The following is a 19730-nucleotide window of genomic DNA, read 5'->3' as shown; positions in this document are numbered from 1 at the left end:
TAAGTCCTACTCTGGAAGATGGGAATTTCTCAGACATTAATATGTTACTATGTTGTTAGTTTTGAAGTCATTGTTCTAAGTGGATTGTTTAAAGTTCATTATAATAGCTCATATGGTACAATTTGCTATTGTGTGTTTTCATGTGCTATGTTCATTGGTGATTACTACGGCGTCAAATCCAATGCCATCTACTTCCGGTTCCAGCGCGACTGTTTAGACCGATTTTTTGTGTGTGGTGTGTCTAGTGGAAGTGGAACTACCAGGCCATTGAACGAAGATAAAGCTCGAGCGGCTTCATTGACGATCTAGAATCTTATGTGGCTTGGAATGGGCGTAAGACGGACGTGCTGCAAGGTGATCAGTGATCACATTTTTTTGGTTATTGGCAAATGCAATAGTACCTTTGAAATGTTGATCTATCTTCTTAAATCTAATTATATGTTCATACATGTGTTGTATGGCATGTCTTGATCAAGCCTTAATTGTCTCGGAGTGGCTGAAATTATCCTAGTTAATTTCAACAAGATGGGTCTTATGTTTGATTGGGCACAATATGTTATTATGTTGTTACGTTTTTACCTCAATTGATATATACGAGATTCCGTGCCGCTCTAATCATCTGTTTTTCCCATTGTTTTTTTAAAAGAATGTCTATTCCCCATTAATACTCCCTCCGATTCTTTTTAGTCTGCATATAAGATCTAGTCAAAGTCAAACTTTGTAAAGTTTGACTAACTTTGTAGAAAAAATATCAACATCTACAATACTAAAGTTATATGGTATGAAAATTAATTTTATGATGCATCTAACGATATTGATTTCATATTGTGAATCTTAATATTTTTTCTATAAACTTAGTCAAAGTTAACAAAGTTTGACTTTGACCAAATCTTACATACAGACTAAAAAGAAACAGAGGGAGTACATATTAGCAATCCGCTCTAATCATATGTTTTTCCCACATGGGCGCCACATGTCCACCCGAGTACACCGTCCGCCCTTCGTTTGCTAAGATGCTTCGGCGGGCTCTCAACAAAGAGAGTTATTTGTGTGCTCATGTTTGCGAGAGCTGGAACTCAGCGCACCATCTACGGAAGAACCGCAACGATCCCTCTTTGACGAGATCTTTCATAAGGGTCTTGACAAAGCCTTTGTCTAGTGACCAAAGCGCGATACGTGGTGCCTTTGCCAAGTTCTGTACTCGGCATGGTTCTTTTTCTAAGTACAGAACTCGGCAAAGCTTTCGTCATCATTTTAAAAAATCAAATCAATTATCCTTGCAAGAAAACAAATATGTATATATCAATTATATCACCGCCAAATCACATACAATTCCTCAAGCTCGGAAAAGCATCATATATGGTCACACAAGCATCATACCAAGTCACTAAACCCCAATGCGACTAATAAATGTTACATACAATCAAATGATATAAGCAAACAACACAGTTATGATGAGTTGTACGAAGATTATGAAGTTCTTCACCACACTCAACCTGATGTGGCCTGGAGTGCAAGCAACAACATTCTAGAGCAAATGTGCCAGGTTCACGTAGACTAAATGGGCCATTTATGAATGGTTATGGAAACCGATGCGGCCTGGAGTGTGGTGTGGATGGGGTTCCAACTGGTCCTGGCCATGGGAAACCCGGCCTGAAAAAGCCCGACCCGGCCCAATCTTAGGCCTAGATTTTGAGCTCGATGGTCGAGCCCGGACCCATCATTTTTACGCTTTTCTGAAGGGGCCCGACCCAAGGCCCGGCGGGCTTTTACACGTTCGGGCCGGGCTTGGGCCCAAAAAACAGGCCCGATGGCCAGGCCGGGCCCGGGCCTAGGTTTTTTGCCTCAGGTTTGGCCAGGTATAGTTCCAACCCGCAAAAATGCAACGGATCGAACTCACGGGGTTGGGTCGAACCCACACTTGTCACGAACAGGAGCCCTCTTCCCGTCCCCGTACGCCGATTGGTTCGCCGCCGCCGCCCCCGTCCCCGTCAACCTCCTCGATTCCGGCCGCCGTCTCTCGGCACCACCCGAGCTGCCCATGGACATCGACTCCGAACCGCCCGCCGAGAGCAAGCCCACCCAGATGGACCTCGAGGACCAGGCAAGCCGCCGCCGCCCGCCAACCTTTTCTCGGGGAATTCCCCCATCCCTTTTTTCAGGGTTTTGTTTCTGATTGCCTCTGGGCTTCCTGTCCTGTATGGCGTGCGCAGGCGGACGCCGACGGGAAGGGGGAGGACGAGGAGCTCGCGGACTCCATCGGGAGCCTATCCATTGCCCCCGGCCGCACCAGCTTCAAGAAGAAGCCGGTGGTCGTTCTCGTCATCGGCATGGCCGGTGCGCTCGATTTCGTTCGCCACTATTCAATTTCTACAATTACAGTAGCACGGATGGCCCAGCGAACCTGCGACATGTTAGCTTTTGCTGAGAGATTTTGGGATTGGAAGCTTACTGATCTGCTCTAACAATGCAGGGACGGGGAAGACCACCTTCATGCACCGTCTGGTGTGCCATATGCAGGCATCGACAAACATGAGGGGATACGTGCTCAATCTTGACCCTGCGGTGATGACGCTGCCATTCGGGGCCAACATTGACATCCGCGATACCGTGCGGTACAAGGAGGTGATGAAAGAGTACGGACTCGGTCCCAATGGTGGCATTCTTACCTCACTCAACCTCTTCTCAACCAAGTTTGATGAGGTACCCATCCTATATGTATATCATATGTCTAGAATGGTAATGTGCATCATTGAAATCCTCCTTTAGGCTATATAAAATGGAAGATGACTGAACTGTTTCATGTGTTCTTTTTGGTAATTGATTCATGTCAATTTCTACCATTCAATGTAAACTGTTGCATGAATTGTGCTTAATTTATAGCCTAATGCTGAGCTCATAGAAAATTATTTGATTGCGTGTTGAATAATGCCAACTTCTTTCTGCAAAATTTGTATGCTGCATTTCCGGGTATTTGGGACACGACTTTTCCCTCTATTCTTGTAGTAGTTTTAAATAGCGCGCTAAGCATCTTAGCGGCGGACCTCTTCCAAATGCTATAGCGTGCTATAGCGAAGCTATAGCGCGCTATTTAAAATGTTTGTTCATTTGTTTGGACCAAAGTCTCTTAGCGCAAGACCTTTTGTAAATGCTATAGCGGGCTATTTAAAACAGTTCAGCTAATGTATGTCCAATATTCATCCTTGTAGGTTATATCTGTTATTGAAAGCCGAGCAGACCAGCTGGATTATGTGCTGGTGGATACCCCAGGGCAGATTGAAATCTTCACTTGGTCGGCTTCAGGAGCTATCATAACTGAAGCTTTTGCATCAACATTTCCAACGGTTGTTGCATATGTGGTTGACACCCCCAGGTCAACAAACCCTGTAACCTTTATGAGCAACATGATGTATGCGTGCAGTATCCTCTACAAGACCCGTTTGCCTCTGGTGCTGACATTTAACAAGGTTGATGTAGCCAAGCACGAGTATGCTCTTGAGGTAGGTACACCCTTGTGATGATTTCAGTTTCGCTATTCTTGATTATGTACACTGCTATTGCATTTAGCTACTATCATGTATATTCCATACTGTGTTGTACTCCCTCCGTTCCGAATTACTTGTCGCAGGTATGGATGTATCTAGATGTATTTTAGTTCTAGATACATCCATTTCTATGACGAGTAATTTGGAACGGAGGGAGTACTTGTATGCAGTGTGCACTGGAGTCTGGACCTCTTTTGGCTATTCTTTTGTCATTATGTCACATTTGAGCTGCCATGCTGGCGTGTATGGTTTAGGTTTATCGAACAATCTGTATTGTGAAATGTGAAATATACTTATAAAACAGGGCTTTCATCTGTGACATGTGTCCATGATGTTTCATTCTTCAAAGTTTTTGTAACTTGGCCTTCAATTTTTTGCTGGACCAGTGGATGCAAGACTTTGAAGCATTTCAGGCAGCTTTGGATTCCGACTCGTCATACTCCTCTTCATTTACCCGGAGTCTCTCCCTTGTGTTGGATGAATTCTACAAGAACCTACGCTCTGTTGGAGTATCAGCGGTATCTGGCACTGGAGTTGCTGCATTTTTTGAAGCTATGGAAGCAAGTGCCAAAGAATACATGGAGACTTATAGGTTTGTCCTCTATGATAGATGCCAAAAAACTTATTAGTTACTCTTATCTAACAATCTTTATCAGGACTGATCTTGACAAGAGGATTGCTGAGAAGGAGAGACTAGAGGCTGAGCGCAGGAACGAGAACATGGAAAGACTGAGAAGAGATATGGAGAAGTCCAAAGGACAAACTGTGGTGCTCAGCACTGGTTTGAAGGACAGAATTCCCTCTTCAGAAATGATGGGCGATGTGGACGAGGAGGAAGAAGAGGAGGCGGTGGAGGATTTCAGATTTTGCGAGATTGATGACGATGATGAAGAAGATGAAGACGAAGAAGGAGAAGATGAGGAAGTGGCTCATTTTGGCCTTTAAGGTACTCCCTCCGTTTTTATTTACTCCGCGTATTAGCTTTGGTAAAAGTCAAGCTTTGTAAACTTTGACAAAGTTTATAGACAAAAATACTAACATATACAATAACAAATCAATACCATTAGATTCGTTATTGAATGTACTTCCACATCATATAGATTTTTTACGGTAAATGTTTATATTGTTTTCTATAAAGTTGGTGACTTCAGTCAAATCTAATATGTGGAGGAAATAAAAACAGTGGGGGTATCTAAATATATTTATAGCACTTCTCTTTATAATGCGCTTTAAAGATGTTGTCATTAGTTGAATATCTATCACAGCCATCCGCGCATTGATTATGCCTGCACTGTGACATAACCATGAACTAAAGGGGTTCGAGTGGTTTTTCTCAAGGGATATACACAGGCTATCTTAATTAATATACGGATTCGCACTTTGTGTGTAATTTCATTTTGCAAATCTGAAATCTCAGCGAGGGTGGCGTTATGGTGCCGGCTTGTGATGACTTTACAGGTGTTGATAGGATGAGAACTCGAGCTGTTGATTTTCCTATGAATGGAAAGAAGAATCTGTCACTCCATTCTGATGCCATTAAGCTGTCTTACTCTTTGACAGGTTGATGGAATCGAACAGAAGAGGGCGCTTGCTTCTGGAGGACCCTGTCAGGAGTGGTGTTTCTGTTTCGAGGTTATTACGGTGGAAATGAAATGCTGTCGATATCACTCTGTAGGTCGCTGACCGACTGACGCTAGCAGTAGCCTGTAAATCAACCTGCACTACGTCGAACCCGCTGGAATGAATCGATCCCATTCCCATCCGATCGATGAGCTGAATTGGTTTCACGTACGTACTACTCCCTCCGTTCTGAATTACTTGTCTTAGATTTGTCTAGATATGGATGTATCTCGACTCATTTTAGTGCTAGATACATCTGTATCTAGACAAATCGAAGACAAGTAATTTGGAACGGAGGGAGTAGGTATGAATTGTCTCCTTGACTTGTCTTGCAAACAAAACAATCAGCCGCTCTGCCATCACTGTCGATATCACTGGTATGGTAGGGAATTTTGTTGGCAGGCTCCGTGCGTGCAGCCTGTAACATAAATGCTCTCCCCTGATCTGCCATCGCCTCAGCCGTGCACCGCCCAGCGCGACGTGACGCCATTGATTCCCAGGGAGAAAGAAGGCACGCACTCCACTTTGACACTGCTATTTTTTTGCTTGATCTGAATGCCTGCCCGTGTGAGCAAGAACAGCTGTGTGTGCACTGCCATGCACGCATCGCGCATGCCAAAGTCAAACTGTGTCTGTCGTCCTCGTCCTCGTCCTCCTCCAGCCAGGCGTCGTCGACCGGTCGTGGAGTGCGCCGCCGGGAGCGCATTTATCGCCGGACAAGGAAGAAGAAGAGCAGGAGGAGGAGAAGACGGACGTTCCATTCCGTCAGTAATGGGAATGGCGGGATAGATCGACCATCGCGTTCGTTTATGAGCAACGGACTGGTTCTAACCGTGCTCTTGCTGCCGTCATTGCCGCCATTGCTAACAAACAGCCTCCAAAGCTAGCAATAGGACACCATCCTCATCCACAACACGTACTGGAAAGCACCATGCACGGGGTCATTATTTCTCCCACGAACTCAATCTCCATTTTGCAGCAAGAATTGAGTGTCCATTGTAGACACACGGAGAGCTTTCTGAGTGGTTGCAGAGCTTGATGGGATGTGAATTCTCGTATCCGCTTCCTGCGGGATTCACGCTGTTTCATTCATGCCAAATTCTCACCAAATTTGTGTTCAAAAAAAAAACTAACCAAATTTCACGTGAAATTCCTGCGAATCCTAGAGATAGATATGCATGCCCTTGAAATGCACCGAAAGTTGGCAGCCGCCGCTCGCCACGTAGTCCGCTCATTCGATGGCACACAACATCTGGCTGGTGCAGCCCAGTTGCCACCTCCCCCACGCTGCACGGCTATATAAACGCCACCTCCGATCCGCCACTGCACTACTACGCTCCAAGCCGCACCGCTCGCCCGCATCCTCCCTCCCGTCCGCCACCGCATTAATTCGCTCCCACCGCTTCCCAACAAACCCGCCGCCCGCCCTTGACCGCCGCAGGCCGCAGCCATGGCGCTCGCAGCGACGCCACGCCAGCGGTCGGCGCCGGCCGTGCTGGTCGCGGCGGCGCTGCTCTCGCTTTCACTCTCACTCTCATGCGCGCAGGCGCAGGCGCCGCACGTGGCGGTGCCACCCTCGGCTCCCCCGAAGGCGGCGGCGCCGGGCCCGGCCGCGGGGCTGAGCGCGGCGTGCCTCAACTCGCTGCTCAACATGACGGACTGCCTGCCGTACGTGCAGGCCGGGAGCAAGGCGCGGGCGCCGGACAAGCCGTGCTGCCCGGAGCTGGCCGGCATGGTGGGCTCCAACCCCGTCTGCCTCTGCGAGCTCCTCTCCGGGGCCGCCGACTCCCTCGGCATCGCCGTCGACTACGCCCGCGCGCTCGCGCTCCCCGGCGTCTGCCGCGTCGCCACCCCGCCGCTCAGCACCTGCGCAGGTAGTAATAAACTAACTCGAGCCCTTCCGCTGCAGGTTGCCGCTGGATTTGCTGCTCTACGAGTCTCTATTGAGGTGGATTTGATCTGTGTGGATATTATTCTCGCAGCAATGGGATACAATGTTCGTCTGGGCCCATCTCCGGCGCCCGCGCCGGGATCTCCCTCGCCCATGTCGCCCGGCGACAGCCCGCAGTACCCTGCTGGTAAGCGCCGCCGCATGCAGTACTAGTAGAATTTCAGTTGTGGCTTCAGTTTAATAATTCTTTCTGGCTGCCCAAGAGTCAAAGACCAAGAGGAATGATTAATTACAAGAAATTGATAGTACTAGATGTTCGGAATTACTTGTCTCGAAAATGGATGTATCTAAAACTAAAATACGTTTAGATACATCCATTTTTGCGACAAGTAATTCCGAACAGAGGGAGTATTAGTTAAATATAATATATATATACATAAATAAAAGAAGAGAAAAACCGAAGTAAGGCTGAAGCATTCAGTGGCCACATGTATGCTCGTAGGTGCAGAGTATAGACACAGTTTCAGTTCACGTGCTTGTCATCACGTACTAGTGCCATGGAGCAGAGTACTGCAGTGGTATAGTAGGCGTACAACTAATATACTCCTGTATATGCCATCTCCGTCGCAGGTCCTTCGCCGTTCGCCTCGCCGCCGGCGTCGCCGAAGCCCAGCCACGCCGCGCGCAGCATCCACGCCGCCGGCGTTCTCGTCGCCCTCGCCGCCTCCTTCGCCGTCGGGATCGTGTTCTTCTAAGCGGACACGGCCAGCGAGGCTGTTCATCCTTCGATAAAAAACTGTCGCGTGAATGATTGGCATGCTTCTCAGTGTGTGCTAGTACTCCAGTATGATGATTCTAGGTATAGTAGATAAATACAGTACCAGTTATTTCCGGCCAACATGTTATGTGCTATGCTAATCAATTGATCCGTCGCTCACTCATAAACTCGTTCGTGACCTGAGGTGTAGCAACTCTCGATAACATTGTCGTGTGCGCATGCGCCCTCGCATCACACCTTCCTCGTGAGTCGTGACGCCGAGCCGTGGCCCGAACAAACATCCGTCAGTCGCATCAACTAAGCGTGCCCCCGTCCGGTTGCCATGCTCCATTACAGCACGAAATTCCTTCTAATTTCGTGCTGTACTCTACTAACACGGTACATTACGTATGAGTGCATGAATGTATGCTCAATCATTCATATCGCGGGGACATTTAGATGAGATTGTCAGATCAACCCTAAAAAAATCATATTTAGATGTTCTTTTAAAATCTGAAATTATTTGAGTACATCCATGTGGGGTATGTCTGCAACTCCGGAAAAAAAAATCAGCTGAAAACTCGATGTACATTTAGAGATTCAAAAAAGACAAATTCAAATGCGAACAGTGAAAGCGTGGGTGAATAGCACTTTGATATTATTCAAATTCGATTCTTTTTTGTTTCCATTAATGTAAGTTGAATTAGGAGCTGAAACTTTTTTGAGATTGTACATCAAACGTTGATGTGTCTACACAATTTTTCAGAATCTTTGAGCATGTTTTTCTTTTCAAAAAAATCGATCTCATAGATCTCACACAAGTCTCCCCCTTCGGTCGCAACCTCGCAAGTCAGGCAAGGCGGCAACCGCAAGGTGGCTACAGTAGTAGCCATTTCCGCATTTCGGGGGCGATGAAGAATTGAATTCAAGGCACTTTCTGCGGTTGCAATGAATGAAAGGCATCACCAGCCAGCAATCCCTCTCGTGATCCAGACGAGAGGCATTCAATTCCCTCATCTGCAGCAGTTCCGTGCAAACCGCCTCCTCTTCAGCATCATCACACCACGGGCAAGCGCCCAACGACATTCTCTTCTGTGCACATGAACGATTCAGGGGGTGTTTGGTTCAGAAGTCCTAGGACTTTTTTTAAGTCTCAAAGACTAATTAAAAAGACTTTTCAGTAAAGTCTTTTTCTAGTCCCAAAGTCCCTCTCATTTGGTTCCTAGGACTTATTAGGGGCTTTTTCTAGTCTTTGGAACTAAAAAGTCCCTGAACCAAACACTCCCTCAGTTCGTTGTAATAGTGCCACAGTAGTCAAATTCAGGGCGTGTTCGTGCTACATATATATACTAGTATAGCACAAGAGTGCGAAAAGAGATTACAGTCCCTACAGTCTACCCACACAAAACGGCACCACAAGCTCATGAAACCTGTCATGGACCAACTCTAACAATCAACCCATCTCTGCCTGCCTAGCACAAATCAATAAATAAACATTGGTAGCCAGGAACCAGCTTGTCATCAGGGAGTAACAAGAAACCGGTACCATCTGGACGACCAAACCTCGTGGGACACCAGCTCAGTTCGACCCGCCATTGCCGCTCCTTTATGAACCCCAACTCCAGCAACAAGCGGCGTTCCAAGGATTCCATTCCAGCGCTAACACACGTTGCAGCTCCTTCTACAGTGACCGGGCAGCGCCGCGGTTCCCACCATGTACGCCGGGTTCTTCGTGCACTCTCCCAGCGCCGCCCACTGCGAGCAGCTGTTGCTGTTGTCGGTGCAGTTGCCTGGCATGTGATAGACCTTGTCAAACGAGGCCACGCGGATCCATTTCGTGGCAGACCATTTCTCCCCCTTGATGACCTCGCATCCGCCATGGAGGCTCGACGGGTCTGTCTCCGCGTCGGGGCGAAGGTTGAAGAACAGAAGGGCGTCCCCTTTTCGTGGTTTCACTAAGGAACGATGGATACAGGTGCATGTCAGTCAAGAAATGTTTCGGGTGTCTAATTGGTAACTCGGGAATTAGGACCGCCAAAAAGGAAAATAGCACGAAAATTATACCTGCAAGTCCTTTCTGTGCACATTCTGACAAATCTTTATGGTGTGATCCTTTACGTGCCTGTTTGACAAATGAATAGGCATATCTAGGAATAAGTACAGGAGTCATCGCAAAAATAGAAGTACAGGAGAACACTACGGTGCTAATGGCTACTTGCGACTGGCTCAGACGAAAAATCAGCAATCTGACACATTTTCTATCTTATTGAGCACCACCACTGTGAAGAAAGAAAATTTACCTTGGCTAAGGGGAAAACCGTTTCCCCTCCTTCTGCAACGTCTGTCAAGTACAAGAGTACAGTAGCTACACGATGTCCACCACGGATAGTGTTAACACTGTCGGTGAAGAAATCATGGTGCGGTTCATACTTCTCACCACGCTTATATCTTAGAACTTGCATATCTTCGCCGTTCTCTGGTCATTTTATAACACTTATAAGCAAAACTGAAAACAGTAAGACTCTCAGACCCTTGAAGTTCAACTTTCTACCATACACATAAAATTGGAATATATAAACAGAAGTGCAGCAAATAAATAACCCTGAAAAATCCTCTTTATCAAGCCCAGGATTTTTATGACATGACATTCAAAGTCCAAACTAATGCCAATGCTCAACAGCAAAAGGTGTTGTAGTGCATTGGGTTTGAGTGTTTGACACCACAACAGATACATGATATGTCCAAGTAAAAACACGTAGCTGTTCTACAGGTTCTCAAGTCAAATGTGGACATGATCAAAGAGGGTAAAACACCATGGCTCTTAACCCTTTGCATTGAAAACTTGTGCAAAGCACAAAATACAATTAGGAAAACAAATGGAAATGATGAACATAGTGTGTGACATGTTGTGGTAGTTTGAGCATAGAATTTGGCCAACTAGTACAATGTCGTAGGGTAACTAGGACAGTATGATGTTTTAGCTCTTTTTCTACACCTTGAGCTGCTAGATGCACTTGTATCTCCGTGTGAAGTGAATTTGTACTTCATACTCTTTTCTCAACTTTTTTAGAGAACTCCTTTCCTAACTTGATGGAAAGGCAAAAGTTCTACCTCTTTTGGACATTTTTTATGTTTCTATGAAGATCTGTCCACAGTTTGGTTAGGTCCGTTGGACTGGATTCTAACCAGCTAAAAAAAGTTCTTCCCCTATCAAACTCAAATACAATTCACAAATGGAACATATTTTTATTCTCTACAAACTGCAATAATAAGCACCCCCGAAATGCATGAATAGAAAAGTGCAATGTTATTGTCTCACAACCTTTTGGAAGAAATGTCCATGCGGCAATTTTATCCTCTATACCAGCAACAATTGGATCCTACAAGTTTGGACATGATTGGTCATCGGATGAAAAAATTGATCATCAGAAGAAAATACCTGAACTGTACTGTACTCCTGGACCCCAGCTATGGCTAGTCACTAAATAAACAAGATATTGTTCCCTTGAGAAATAAAAGAACATGAAGAGTACATATATAGACAGTGCCCTATAAGAGAGTACATATGACATATGAGTAATTGCTATGGAACATGAAAATTGTAGTACTACATAAGATGCTGAGCTCAAATTTCAGATGAAACATGCAAGAGAGATGACCAATCCATGGAATTTTCTTTTCTAAGATATAATGCCTATGAGCTGAAAAGCAAATGGCCGACCTGGCCCTTGCCGATGAAGGTGCCGGAGCTGGTGCGGACCTCGCTGAGCTTGCTCTTGCCGGACGTGTCATCGGCGACCGCCGACCTCTTGAGCTCCGCCCTGGCCTAAACAAGCAGGAGAACCCCAGAATCAGACACAGCCCCACAGCAATAGCTCTCTGAGTTTCTATGGGGGACTGGGAGCAGCGGGAGAAGCACTGACGAGGGAGACGAGGTGGTTGGCCTCGTCGTCGGTGAGGAAGTGCGGGTAGAGGAAGGCCCTGCGCAGGCCATCAAGCACGTATCAGCCGTCTGGTTGGACGACCCCGCCCAAATCGAGATCGGAGGCGAGATGAAGCAAGGCGAGCGCAGGGGCGGTGGAAAAATCGGCTGACCTGGGATGCCAGGAGATCTGCCTGGAGTGGTGCGGGTAGACGACGGGGGCCGGGTACACGGAGCTGCCCCTTCCTCCGCCTCCGCCGCCGCCCCCGGCAGCGCCGCGGCGGCCGACGAGGAGGAGGATGACAGCGAGGAGGGACAGAGCGGGGCCAGGAAGGGGAGCCCGCGCCATCGCAGTTAAGCCGACCTCTCCCTCTTTGTCTAGCCGACGCCGGCGACCAATGGAGGCAGGGAGGCGGAGAAGACGCCGCGGCGACGGCGGCGGTGGCGGCGAGGTGGAGCCTGGGAGTGGTCGCCAGTGGCCACGCTTCAGGGGGAGGGAGGGAGTGGGGGACTGGGCTGCGAGGCGGGAGAGATCCGCGCCGCTCACGTGTCAGAATCCGACGATCCAACGGCCGTCACGCAGCGAAGAAACGTGCGCGCACGCCCGGCGAAATCATGGGGGGCACCGACCGCCAAACGTGCGCACAGAGATGTCGTGTTCCACTGGCCCCGTGGAGTTTTTATTTAGAGTTGTACAAAAGTCTGCATCAAATTTTGATATTATAGTGGTAGCTTTGAGTTGAACATCGACTTTCTGCCTGGAAAAACCCTTCTCATCTTTGAAATCAGCGCCTCGACCACATCCGGGACGCTTGATGAAATAATTGTGCTTGAAAGTCGGGGTCGACGACGTGGTGAGAGCACCGGACACCGCCGTCGCGGCCATAACCGCCGATTTAAAGTAACCACTACACGTAGCAATATGTTTATCAAAAGCTTAGACGCGATGTCTATTCAGAATTTGTATTTAAAACCATTTGATTCAGCACCGTACGATATGGTGCTTTTCACGAGAACGTGCCAAGTTTACGACTCGAACCGAGGTGGGTTGGTTCCATCATAAGAAAACTAACCATCTAAACTAGGCTTAGTTTGTGTGTTCCTACACTACTTGTGGACCTGGTTTTCAGGTTAAAACACCCCTTTGATTTGTGAAATCTTGTGTTTTGTTGACTGAACTTAAATCGCAAGAAGCTTTTATGGCATCGGTAGTGATGCGATGATTTTTGGTAAAAGGAAAAAGGATGCGATGGAACACAAATTGTGGATATAATATTTCTGAACTCAAATCATTTTATCATTCTGCATCATCTATTTCTTCCAACTTACTGCCCACGAACGTTTTTCCTCTACTTTGCTTGGAGCAAAGCTTTCCTCAAATACCAGCCAAGAACAGCAGACAAACAGCGGCAACAGATGCAATTGGCTGAATGAGGTCACGAACATAAAAGGCAGGGGAAAAAGCAATAATATGAATAGCACTCACAAGAAATGACCATCATACTAATATTGTGTTCATTCACAAAATGGAAAATCAAGATGAGAAAAAACCCTACACTGTTCTGGTTTGGATATCTGCTCATTTGGTTTCTTAGTCAGTTTAGAGTCGAGTTCTTGCAAACTTGTTCTGGAATATTGTTTGATTTCTTTAAATGAAATCGGAGGGGAAACCCTCTTTTGCTAAAAAAAACATTTTGATCGGATGCCTTGTTTTAGTGCAACAAAAATTTTGCGGGTAAATTCACAGTGTCCATACAAGCAGCACCGGCTAGCTCTAAAGAATCTGACGGGCCAGAACCAATCCAAGTCATAGTTCTGCCCTCAATTCTAGCAAATTTAGCTAAGCTCAAACTTGCGGTTATCACAATATCGCGTAAAATACTTGCCAAGCCTTCAATTTGAATTTCAAGCCATCCGACTCAAGACCGCATTACACGATGTTTATCGCATGAATATATCCTTACAATATTTGTAGACCCAATCTTCAAGTTAAAATGCCTCTTTGATTTGTGAATTTTTCTGTTTGTTGCCTGAATTTAACTGTTCCATATAAAAACCATCTGAGTTGAAGCGCCCTTGCTGCTTGTGTGGTTTTATGTGTAAATTCGCAAGTGGCTTTTATGGCATGGGTAGTAATGCATATATTCTTTCGTAAAAACAGAAAAATGTGGTTGAACACGAATTGTGAGAATAATTATTCCTGAACTCAGATCCTTTTATCATTCCGCATCATCTATTTTGGGCTTACAGGTCATGAACCAAGTTCAAGAATTATGTGCTTCCTCTTTGAAAAGAAACATGTGGACTTTATTTGGGGCTTTCCCTCTACTTTTACCAAATGAGATCACGAACACAAAGCAAGGAAAAAAAAGGAAGAATATGAATAGTATTCACAAGAAATGACCATCACACTGATCTTGTGTATCAAGATGAGAAAGAATGTATTGTACAATTTGATTGGATGCCTTCGTTCAGTACAACTTTGCTCCAGACAAAACTCAAGCTTGACACATCTACAACTACAGTGGTTTGTAAGACACAACTTGCAAAACTGTGCAGAGGCTTTCTTGCTCTACCCGAACCAACAAAAAAGAATATCGTGGGAATTTTTGAAGTATATAACCTAATCTTGCCATTGGAAAACTACATGTGATTACATTTACTGTACAACATAATAATCACCTTTCTCTCTGTGAGAAAACAATTTGCTGGAAACAGATACCAAGCAGCAGCCGCAGAAAGTTTCCTCAGCACCTTCCTCCATGAGTGGCATGACATGAGCCGATTTATTTTGTGGTTTTGGTCCCAGCACCTGCAGTGTTATTATGATCATACTTATTAACTTGTCTATGCATATACTGGAGTTCCCATTGCTTTATGTAAACTTTCATAGGTGCGCTTTATTTTGCACATATTAACTGAAAATAAAGAAGGTGCACACCTTTGGTAACCTTATTCTTACTCGTCGGTAAGAGCTCTTCAGCACCAATTCTAATATTAGTGTTAGATGTGCGCCTCTTTGATTTGCCGTCCAGCAAATACACTTCCACAGTGAATGATCCACAGACAGGACGATGGTCAGAAAATTTAGACTCCCCACGGAAGTAGGATGACTGCGCAATCCCATCTCCGTGCCATAGTATTCTATCACACCTGAACAAGTTGAACTACTTAGCTTACATGAACTGATAACTCATTAATACTCCCTCCGTCCCATAATATGAGCATTTTTTACACTAGTGTCAAAAACGCTCTTATATTATGGGATGGAGGGAGCGGTTCATTGTATAGTTAGGTCTTAAATTGCAAGACAAAAAGATACATCAACTGAAATGTAGACTGAGATTTTTTAAACATCCTCTTTGTAAGTTATGTGATGATGTGAATAGTTCTATTGTTTTTGCTTCCACAACTTTAACCAATATGCTTGTGCTAATATACCTGGTTTTATCTCAAGAGAACAAACTATGTCTAAGCTTCTTCTGGCACACAAAGATGGGCATGCATGATTATTGAAGTCATACACAGATATATAATATAATTTGTGGTCATACCGTCATAATTAATTATTAATACTACTCCCTCCGTTCATTTTTGTAAGTCGTTTTAGACAACTGAAAATGAGCTACTTCGCACCCTGTCTGAAATGTCTTCAAGGCCTTATAAAAGTGAACAGAGGGAGTACTAAAGGTTGTCATGGCTGTTAAAGTAGGAGTTATTTGTAAGATAAAATGAATTAATATGAACAAGATAAATACCAGGCTGGGGTTCTCCTCTTTTTCTTTGAGGTTGCAGTTTCTCCAGAATAAGAATCTGAGTTAAAAGTGTACTTGTATGTGGGGGCAAAATATATCTTCTCTTCGCTCCAACCCCTGAATACCCTTCCAGAATCGCGCTCAGTGTTAAGCTGAAAATGAAAATTCTACAAAGTCAAGTCTTTTCTCATTCCATTACTTTACTTGCTTAGTTCCTCGTTGGGGAAATTGAGTTGCGCTCAACTAATTACAAAAAAATGGGCACCATTTTTTTAGGTGCTTACTTGATCCTTTTGAAAAAGGGCATCCCAGTTATTTTCCGTCAGAAGTTTCTTGGTATCTTCATAGCTCAAGGAAATACGGTAGTTCAGATCCCCCAACCATATCACCCGGCTAAAATAAATAGCACAATAATCAGATAACAGCACAATAAAATAAAAGCTTTAAAATAATTGTAGCATTAGTATCTTACTCATGGTCAATAATTTTTTCAGGGATTCTTTGCCCAGCTCTTCTGCAAATTCTTGGAAACTGCGTGGCCCTCAGTATCTCTAAAACATCTGAGTTGCGCCGCAACTCGTCGCCTTCTTTCTCACCTGAAGCCAAATGGCTACAGATGAAACAAAAGCTTGTCTGGTGCAGTGTCATGCTCACTGATATACATCCCTGAAGCCAAAAGGTAAGTGCAAGGCATAAAAGAATTAAGGGATCTACCATTTAGGATGCTTCAGAGTTTTTTCCAGTTCTGTTTTTTTGGCGGAGTTGTTATTGTTGTAGCCAAATGTTGAATCCGATAAAAAACATGATACAGGAAACAGAGCATGAGCATAGTACTACATAATTGTCTTTGTTAATGTCTTTGCAACTATCATAACATTTTTAGTTCCATAAAAATTTAGGGCATGCTACACCTTGCATAATCAAAAGGAATTACTTGGATACAGATTCAGTTCTAACCTTGTTTCCAAGATAACCCATTACTCCACGGCCTACACATGATGTCCTCACATGACCGATATGCGGCACTAGTTCTTTCTTTGCCCATACTGTAACAAAAATACCAACCATTCGTTTGCAAGATACGAGGTTATATTTTAGCTGGTCACTAGAGGCAGAAGCAGACGAAATCACTCCATCAACCACATAACCAGAAGCATTATTTGATCTGTCATCAACTTCATCTTCTTCCGAAGAGTCGGTCTCATTAATGTATGCTTGTGGGCATCCAAAGCAAGCATCTTTGTAGGATTTCCTGGGCATTTCAACTGAGCAGTTGCAGATCTTGAGCAGTTTTCTCTGAGTTGGCATGTAAGGCTTCCTGATAGACTTTAAGGAGGACTGGAAGATTGCAGAACCAGAGCGGTTGGAGAAAGAAGCATCAAGGTTCGATGAAGATCGAGAAGAGGTTGAATCAAGGGATAGAGATGGCTTGTGACAGAAGATATCAGCATCCCCGTCAACTGTTCTGTTTAGCGTGCGGTTTATAAGAGCAAGCCATCTTGCAGCTGGTTCGTTGTCTTCGATCACAAGCACATTACCAGCATTGAGAGGGACAATTTCCTGAAAACTGTGTGAACGATAGAAAAAAGACGTAAGAATGTTGTCTGTTCACTGCAACAAGCCAATTTAACTCCAAGGAAAATACAGCTTATTGTGATAAAGATTAAATGCCAGAATGTCAATAACACCCAAAGGACTGTAAGAAACAAAAAAAAAAGGAAAGCATAACATACTGTTTTTTATTAATTTACATTTAGTACGAGTTTATGAATAGGGGGAGTGAAATGTACAGAAAGTATGTAAGTCGATCACTGCGTATTCTTCTATGAATTTTTCGGCACCGCAAGTCTGCAACTACTAGTATTGACAGGCGTACATTTCAGAACTGCGAGAAACAGATGGATTACATACCCTAAAACATAAATATCTGAGTGGTCATCTGCAGGAATGAAGTCGTCCAGATTCAACTCAGCGGTAGGTGTGTTTCCTCCAACGTTCCATGTAGAAATAAATACCCTGTATAATGAGTGAATTTAAATAAAATTCAAGAGACCACATAACTGAAAATGCAAGTTTGGCTGTTTGACCTGACCTAAAAGATTCAGTTTTTATGACACTTGGAGAACGGGCTAGAAAATGGCTCAGACGCATGCTCCGAACTTCGCGCATGCTCCTAACTTCTGCTTCCAATTAGTCCAAAGAAACACAAGAATAAGACAGTCAAATAAAACCAGCAGCATCCAAAGAGTAATCCAGTGCAGCAAAGTGCCAGATAGAAAGCTACCTGAAAGTGGTCTGAATGGGGAAGAAGATTGCGCCTTGGAGGAGCTTGGTGCAGATTTAACTACAGATGAGTAGATGACAAGAGAACATGGAACAGTATCATCACGAAATCCTATTAACATTGTACCGAATTCGATACAAAATGTCAAAATGTGTAATTCTTGAATCTTGAACACATGAATTCTAGCATATTCCATTGAACTGGCTGCTTCTTCATAGCATGGATTATACGAAGTTGACAGAGGCTCAATGGACTTAATGAACTGACAACCAACTTAACAAAAAAAAATGAACCCAGATGAGCTAAATTTTGATAAAATTATGCTCATCTATTTATTACTACAAGACAGTGACTCGGTTATTCAGCTTCCAAAAGAATTAAGATTAACTACCAGCAGAGGAGCTTGGACGGTCTGTCTTCTTCGCGGCTTTCTTATCTTTCGCCCCGAATATCTTTGGACGACAGCCCTGGAGTACAATGATGTAAAGTCAAATACTTCAGTCAATGATGTATCTCTGAAACTAAGAAAGAGGAGCAAAATGGGGTGAAACAAGAGACACGCACCTTCATCTTTTCATCATCTGGAAACGCCATTCGCTTTGAAGTCCGCCGAAGACAACCGAAGCTTATTATTCCAGGCTCAAATCTGACCACATTATTGGATAGAAATTAAAGATTGCGCGGTTCATCTCAAGGAAATACTAATTAGATGAACAGGGGGATAACTCTGACATCAGCACAAATAAATAGGGGAAAGAAAGCATGTGCATGCACTTGTCCCAGAAAATAAAAAGGGAATGAAGGAGAATATTTACACCCCAAAAGAACCTCCTGGATCTAAATTGTTGTTCAAATTCAAATCCCCACACTCTAGACCTGAAGAACTGATGTATGGCCCAAGCCAGAATAAACAGAAACCTTTCACATAAAAAACAGCCCCCACATCCACAGAGGATGCTCTTTCCCAAAAGTAGCCTGCCTATCTGTATCTGACACACGGGATCTTGAGAATCCACTGCACATTACAGCTCGCAACAGAGGCAGGGATGAACAGGAGACAGAACAGCACGAAATGAAACAGAAATCACAGCAGTGCGGAGGCGAAGCAGGAACCCACCGAATCGGCAGCAGTTTCGCCGGCACCAGCAAATCCGGCCACCGCAGCGCCGCCCGGGAGAGCCGTGGACTCGATCCCTCCTCCCCCACCAGAGGCGCAGGGCCCTCCTCCTAAATTAGCCAAGAAGGGGCTAGGCCAACGACTCCTCCCCGTAACCACCGGGAAGGCCGCGACAAGAAAGGCGAGGCGGATAGGGGGGAAGGGAAGAGGAGCGGCGGCGCGGGCGCGGAGACGACGACCCCTGGAAGCCGGGGCGGGGTCTGCAGGTGCGGGAGGCGCACGGTCGAGGAGGGCACGGCGGCCATTACCTAGGCCGGCCCCGCACCCCACCCCCACCCGGCCCGGAGAATTAAACTATTCTCCCCGGACAACTGTCCCGTACTACTGTGCGCAGCAGCGGCAGCGCCGTCCTCCTACCCGAGAAAAAAGAATCCACCTCCCCCTCCGCGGCGTTTGTTTACGGGCGGCACGACGCGGCATGAGCACGGCGGTGGTGGGGGTGGACCATGGGAGGGAATGAGGAGGAGCTTGAGCGGCGCACGTGCGGCGGGATTGATTGGATTTTGGCGCGCGGCGGAGGGAAGGTGGTGGTGGTGGTGGAGGCGGTTTGGGTTCGTTAGTTGGGCTGGGAACCTCTCCCTGTCTGCTGCCGGTCAACGGCGGACGCAAGGACAAAAGGCCAGGCTTATTTTATGTGGTGCTTCGTTGGTTCCGTGTCTGAGACTTTCTTTCTTTGCCCGGCCATGGCTCATGGGCCATGGCTGGCTTTTGGTTGAATCATTCCTTCCATTTCCTGGTGGTGGTTCCTCACACATCACAAACCAGAAAAAAAGCACACC

The 19730-nt window shown here is 45.4% G+C and overlaps 3 protein-coding genes across 6 annotated transcripts; 2 read left to right on the top strand and 1 right to left on the bottom strand.

The window, feature by feature from the left end:
* The first annotated feature begins 1892 nt into the window (after positions 1-1892).
* LOC123160913 (GPN-loop GTPase QQT2) lies at positions 1893-5308 on the top strand. Its single transcript, XM_044578791.1, has 7 exons — positions 1893-2104; positions 2214-2337; positions 2474-2703; positions 3210-3500; positions 3932-4137; positions 4202-4491; positions 5106-5308. Exons 1-6 carry the CDS (start codon positions 2042-2044, stop codon positions 4488-4490), a joined length of 1203 nt encoding a protein of 400 aa, XP_044434726.1. The 5' UTR covers positions 1893-2041; the 3' UTR covers position 4491; positions 5106-5308.
* Positions 5309-6484: 1176 nt separating this feature from the next.
* On the top strand, positions 6485-8001 carry LOC123160779 (non-specific lipid transfer protein GPI-anchored 2). Of its 2 annotated transcripts, XM_044578706.1 has the most exons (3): positions 6487-7039; positions 7148-7243; positions 7687-8001. In XM_044578706.1, exons 1-3 carry the CDS (start codon positions 6616-6618, stop codon positions 7809-7811), a joined length of 645 nt encoding a protein of 214 aa, XP_044434641.1. In that variant the 5' UTR covers positions 6487-6615; the 3' UTR covers positions 7812-8001. The 2 variants fall into 2 exon arrangements, with proteins under 2 accessions (XP_044434579.1, XP_044434641.1); XM_044578644.1 differs by having other exon boundaries at positions 6485-7243.
* Positions 8002-9103: 1102 nt separating this feature from the next.
* LOC123060449 (probable prolyl 4-hydroxylase 4) lies at positions 9104-19572 on the bottom strand. 3 transcript variants are annotated; one of them, XM_044483194.1, is made up of 18 exons: positions 18892-19572; positions 18339-18420; positions 18166-18241; positions 17775-17834; positions 17583-17670; positions 17402-17506; positions 16448-17057; positions 15963-16156; positions 15775-15883; positions 15494-15642; positions 14687-14888; positions 14458-14547; positions 13065-13109; positions 11535-11639; positions 11136-11193; positions 10114-10289; positions 9878-9935; positions 9104-9768 (listed from the first exon to the last, which is right to left on the bottom strand). In XM_044483194.1, exons 2-18 carry the CDS (start codon positions 18366-18368, stop codon positions 9473-9475), a joined length of 2451 nt encoding a protein of 816 aa, XP_044339129.1. In that variant the 5' UTR covers positions 18369-18420; positions 18892-19572; the 3' UTR covers positions 9104-9472. The 3 variants fall into 3 exon arrangements, with proteins under 3 accessions (XP_044339129.1, XP_044339122.1, XP_044339114.1); XM_044483179.1 differs by lacking the exons at positions 9104-9768; positions 9878-9935; positions 10114-10289; ... (1 more) ...; positions 11535-11639; positions 13065-13109 and having other exon boundaries at positions 14156-14547; positions 14677-14888; positions 18892-19567; XM_044483187.1 differs by lacking the exons at positions 13065-13109; positions 14458-14547; positions 14687-14888; ... (8 more) ...; positions 18339-18420; positions 18892-19572 and adding exons at positions 11737-11794; positions 11909-12267.
* Positions 19573-19730: the final 158 nt, after the last annotated feature.

Source organism: Triticum aestivum, chromosome 1A (assembly GCF_018294505.1).
Source record: "Triticum aestivum cultivar Chinese Spring chromosome 1A, IWGSC CS RefSeq v2.1, whole genome shotgun sequence".
In the NCBI taxonomy this organism is placed as follows: domain Eukaryota; kingdom Viridiplantae; phylum Streptophyta; class Magnoliopsida; order Poales; family Poaceae; genus Triticum; species Triticum aestivum.
The sequence above is the reverse complement of the archived record's forward strand: the minus strand, read 5'-3'. Positions and strand labels throughout refer to the sequence as shown.

Coding starts and splice junctions, on each gene's coding strand:
- LOC123160913 (XM_044578791.1), top strand. CDS start 2,042: ATGGACATCGACTCCGAACCGCCCGCCGAGAGCAAGCCCACCCAGATG. Junction 2,704..3,209: donor TCTCAACCAAGTTTGATGAG/GTACCCATCCTA, acceptor TCATCCTTGTAG/GTTATATCTGTTATTGAAAG. Junction 3,501..3,931: donor AGCACGAGTATGCTCTTGAG/GTAGGTACACCC, acceptor TTGCTGGACCAG/TGGATGCAAGACTTTGAAGC.
- LOC123160779 (XM_044578644.1), top strand. CDS start 6,616: ATGGCGCTCGCAGCGACGCCACGCCAGCGGTCGGCGCCGGCCGTGCTG. Junction 7,244..7,686: donor CAGCCCGCAGTACCCTGCTG/GTAAGCGCCGCC, acceptor TCTCCGTCGCAG/GTCCTTCGCCGTTCGCCTCG.
- LOC123060449 (XM_044483194.1), bottom strand. CDS start 18,368: ATGGCGTTTCCAGATGATGAAAAGATGAAG. Junction 17,671..17,774: donor CCCATTCAGACCACTTTCAG/GTAGCTTTCTAT, acceptor AATTGGAAGCAG/AAGTTAGGAGCATGCGCGAA. Junction 17,058..17,401: donor TCAGATATTTATGTTTTAGG/GTATGTAATCCA, acceptor TCGTTCACACAG/TTTTCAGGAAATTGTCCCTC.